Source organism: Xenopus laevis, chromosome 6L, assembly GCF_017654675.1.
Source record: "Xenopus laevis strain J_2021 chromosome 6L, Xenopus_laevis_v10.1, whole genome shotgun sequence".
In the NCBI taxonomy this organism is placed as follows: domain Eukaryota; kingdom Metazoa; phylum Chordata; class Amphibia; order Anura; family Pipidae; genus Xenopus; species Xenopus laevis.
In genome coordinates this window covers 64,929,418-64,933,843 of record NC_054381.1, presented here as the reverse complement: position 1 = coordinate 64,933,843, position 4,426 = coordinate 64,929,418, and the positions used below count along the sequence as shown (strand labels likewise).

Sequence of the window (4,426 nt, the reverse complement as noted above, 5' to 3'; positions counted from 1 at the left end):
TATATATATATATATATATATATATATATATATATATATATATATATATATATATATATATAACTTTTTGACCATGCACCCCCAGCTGTTTAACTGGTCCAGATATTAGCGTGGCTGCTTGGTATCGAATATATATATATATATATATATATATATATATATATATATATATAAAAAGTTGTGTCTAAAAAATTAGCAGTCATTTTAAATGCAAGATGTAACCATTATATATATATATAGCTTACATTTTGCTTTCACACAACTTTTTTTCCACTTTCTAGCTGAATTGTTCCAGAAGTCGTAATAGATGTCTAAGGGGTTAATTCAGTGCAAACAGGTTACTGAAGCGTCATACAAATACTGTGTAATTTGGAAATGAGAGCACAACATTGGCATTGCTGTCCCCTTTTGAATGTGTCCCTTAAGATTCTCTTAGAAAAAAAGGAAGTCGTTCTGGTGGAACTGCACCGCCTGTAAGTGAAATGCTGGTGCAGAATATTTTTTTCATCAGTCTAACCTTCTGTGTTGATACATGAATGCTGGTACCCACTAACAGGGATGCCAGATGATCAGTGCAGAATGAAGGTCCCAAGGGAACGCATCATGTGGTTCTCTCTGCCCTGTGACGTCACTAGCAGATGGCATGGGTACCAGCTCTGGCAGTTGGCATCAATGTCACTTTTTTAGAGATCAATGAGATACACACATATCTAGACTCCTGGAGACGATGCGACATTCAGACTGATTTGGAAAACGGAAAAAAATGAAAACTGATTTTTGACTGAGCCAAGACCTAAAGGTAACAAATATTATTATTTGCAAATCTATTTCTTCGCAATACCAAAATATGCATATAATCCTCTGTTTAAAATGGAATTATTTAACATTTCATTTACCATGTACCATTATCCATTTCTTCTGCACAGTGTCATTTTGACCTTACACATATGCTGTGTTACTACTACTACAGCAAAATGGATAAACTACAATTCTGTAAAAGTATTTGCTTGTGTATTTGTGTGAAAAATGTTTCTTTTAGGATACTGAACAAATGAATCTCCTAGTTTTTTTATATACGTCTTCATGCTTTTCACAAAATGAAAAAATTCTAAATTATTACAGACTGCATCTGTCTGTTTTCTCTTAATTAGACGCAGCAGACTCTTCTGGGTATGATTTAACACCTTATACAAAAACAACCACAATCACCATTATTGTTTCTGTTTACTTAAAATTTTCTGAAAACCACTATAAAAATGTGTGTATTTATATTTTTAATGACATTCTGCTGTTTAGGATAGAATTTGAAATTGTAATCACTTTTTTATTTAAAAAATCTGCTAAATATTTTTTTTAAAATCTGCAAGATTAAGTAAAACTTACAACCATGCCTCAAGCTGCAGAAAGTATATCCTCTAAAATGAATGGAAAATATAAAGCATCTCCTCAAGTCTGATCTGAACTTGATTTGAGGTTAGTGGGCGGGACATTAGAGAAATATATTTTGGAATTGCTTTAGATTTTCTAAATTCCAGTACAGTGCATGATCAGTGCATGTCGTTGATTAAAGGAATTAGACATATGGATGTGGATTTTAAGATGGCAGATAAGCATTTTACTTAACGATGTGGGAGATACTAATCATTTACATTCATTTATATTAAGACTATAAGTATGTATGTTTGCTGATATTAACAGATTTTTTTTTTTTATATATAATTTTTTTGAATGTGGTCTAATACCTTATCTTTATTTGCAGGTAAAAAATTCTCAATCCAAACAAAAATGTTAACGCTTCCTTTTGATGAGTCCATTGTAATGACAGAACCGCCAATATGCAGAAAATTTTCTCGGGAAAACGAGGAGGCGAAACAAGTAAAAAAACTGGAAAGCTGTGCCAAACAGCTAGTATCCCATGGGAAACATATCAGGAAAACACCTGAAGAGGAAACAGAGCAAGAAGAAGAAGATGAAGACAGGGAGGAGGAAGATGAGAATGGATTGCCAAGAAGACGAGGACCAAGGAAAAAAAAGATGACTAAAGTCAGACAGGAGAGAATTAAAATAAGGAGGGTAGAAGCTAATGCAAGAGAAAGGGGTAGGATGCATGGGCTCAATGATGCGTTGGACAATTTAAGGAAAGTGGTACCCTGCTATTCTAAGACACAAAAACTGTCAAAAATAGAAACATTAAGATTAGCAAAAAATTACATTTGGGCTCTTTCTGAGATCCTTCGGATTGGGAAAAGACCTGATCTACTTACCTTTGTGCAAAGCTTATGCAAAGGTTTGTCCCAGCCAACCACAAACTTGGTGGCAGGATGCCTACAGCTTAATGCCAGAAGTTTTCTTATGAGTCAAAGTGGGGACACTTTGCATCATACAAGATCCCCATATACTTCTGTTTACCCACCTTATCACAGTCCTGAGCTTAGTACCCCTCCAAGTCACGGGACCCTTGATAATTCCAAAACCATGAAACCGTACAGTTATTGTAGTGCTTATGAATCGTTTTATGAAAGCACATCTCCTGAATGCACAAGCCCACAGTTTGAAGGTCCCTTAAGCCCTCCCTCTATGAACTATAATGGGATATTTTCCCTGAAGCAAGAAGAGGCCTTGGACTATGGGAAAAATTACAATTATGGCATGCATTACTGTGCAATGGCAGGCAGGGGTCCCCTCGGGCAGAGCTCTATGTTCAGGTTGCCCACAGACAGCCACTTCCCTTATGACTTCCATCTGCGCAGCCAGTCTCTCACCATGCAAGATGAATTAAATGCAGTTTTTCATAATTAATGAGGAAAATGAATATAAACAGTGGTCATTCACCTCCCTCCCCTATCTAATTAAGATAAAGCAGATGCTTGTTCACACAGTAATTGACACGGCTCGATTAAGGTATCACTGCAATCTTGAATGTGTGTTTTAAAATTCTGTGTTTTATTTCAATTTCTTGTTTTCTAAATGCCAAGTTAATTGCCATATTTAAAAAAAATTATATAAGTTGGTTAAGAGTGTGGTTTGTTCTTGTTCTAAAGTATTTTGTTTATTTGTTGAAATATCTGTTGAAATTACGTGGCTAAATAAAATTGTTCATTATACAAAGCCAATGTCTATTTTAATTGCACACAGATGATCCAAAGCAATTACATGTTATACCATTTAAGCCAGAGGCACAAGCAAACCAGTGCAAAGAAATCCTTTTCAGGATTCACTGGCCCTGAACAGTTTAGGATCTGTATAAAAATGTACAATTACTCTTCATTATGTCCTGCAAATGAAAAAACTTTTAGAAAATATATAAAATATTAAAAAGACGTATCTTAAGAAATGTGATTATGTGAAGTTAAAAGAAAAACATGATTAAAAGAAACATTTAGGAGATAAAAACTACTGTAGCTAAGGAAATATAGAAAACACAAATAGGCTTACTTATCTCAACAACTATTATTTGGATTGGGGAAAAACTACAATGACAATAACTGAGGGGGCAATAAAATTATTTTTTTTCCTAATAGTAAATCAGTGAACCCAGATAGCCAGAGAGTCAGGGTTAAGATTTTAAATGTTTAATTAATTGGTGTTGCAGGCCTTCTCTAAAAAGCATCAACAGTCGGCATTCATAAAACTAAACATGTTAAGACCTTAAGCAATAAGTAGTTTATAGTCATTTTAAAGGGTTCTATATATTATTTGTAGAATATAAAATTATTATTTTTAAAAAGTGCAGGCACAACATTTAACACGTTTTTAAAAAGTGGTTATAAATGAGATGTAACCAAAAATTACTTACTGCTATCAGCTATAGGCTTGTCCATGTATTTTGCAACTAGGATTTGCATAATCTTATTACCCATGCCAACCATATTTTTAAAGATCTCAAGATAATAAAATATATATTTTTAGTTTGTCCAGATACACCAATAACATGTAACCCTGTGTGTTAAAAGGAAATTTGCAATGACAATAAAACTAATAAGCACCCGCCTAGGATTTAATGTTTTTGTTTATTTCCTATGGGTCATTTCCCGGGTTTATCCCTATATACAAGGCCTTCTTTATAATTCGTCGTCTAAAGATCAATTTGCTTATTGAGTTAAAAAATAGATATTTGTATTCAAAATATTGTAGATATTTGTATTCAAGTAGGGATCTAGGTTAAGTCAAGCAAACGTTTTAAAGAAGGTTTGAAACTCACCAAAGTTAACAAAGCAAACACAAAGGGTACTGTGGTTTCATGCAAAAAGTGAACATATTTTACACTGCAGTGTTTAGTCAATATATACATTTCTCAAATAAAAAAGGGATGTTCAAGTTTAGGAATGTGAGCAACACTGATGACTTTGTTTTTTGATGATTTGTTTATGACTGATTGTATGGTACTTTATGTAAATGCAGTTCCTAAATAAAATTTAACGACTGC

General features: G+C 33.5%; 1 protein-coding gene across 2 annotated transcripts; it reads left to right on the top strand.

Moving 5' to 3' along the window:
• The first annotated feature begins 686 nt into the window (after nt 1–686).
• neurod6.L (neuronal differentiation 6 L homeolog) lies at nt 687–3,104 on the top strand. Of its 2 annotated transcripts, NM_001085749.1 has the most exon segments (4): nt 687–799; nt 1,760–2,000; nt 2,002–2,025; nt 2,028–3,104. In NM_001085749.1, coding segments are annotated over 3 exon segments (1,011 nt in total). In that variant the 5' UTR covers nt 687–799; nt 1,760–1,785; the 3' UTR covers nt 2,800–3,104.
• The last annotated feature ends 1,322 nt before the right edge of the window (nt 3,105–4,426 follow it).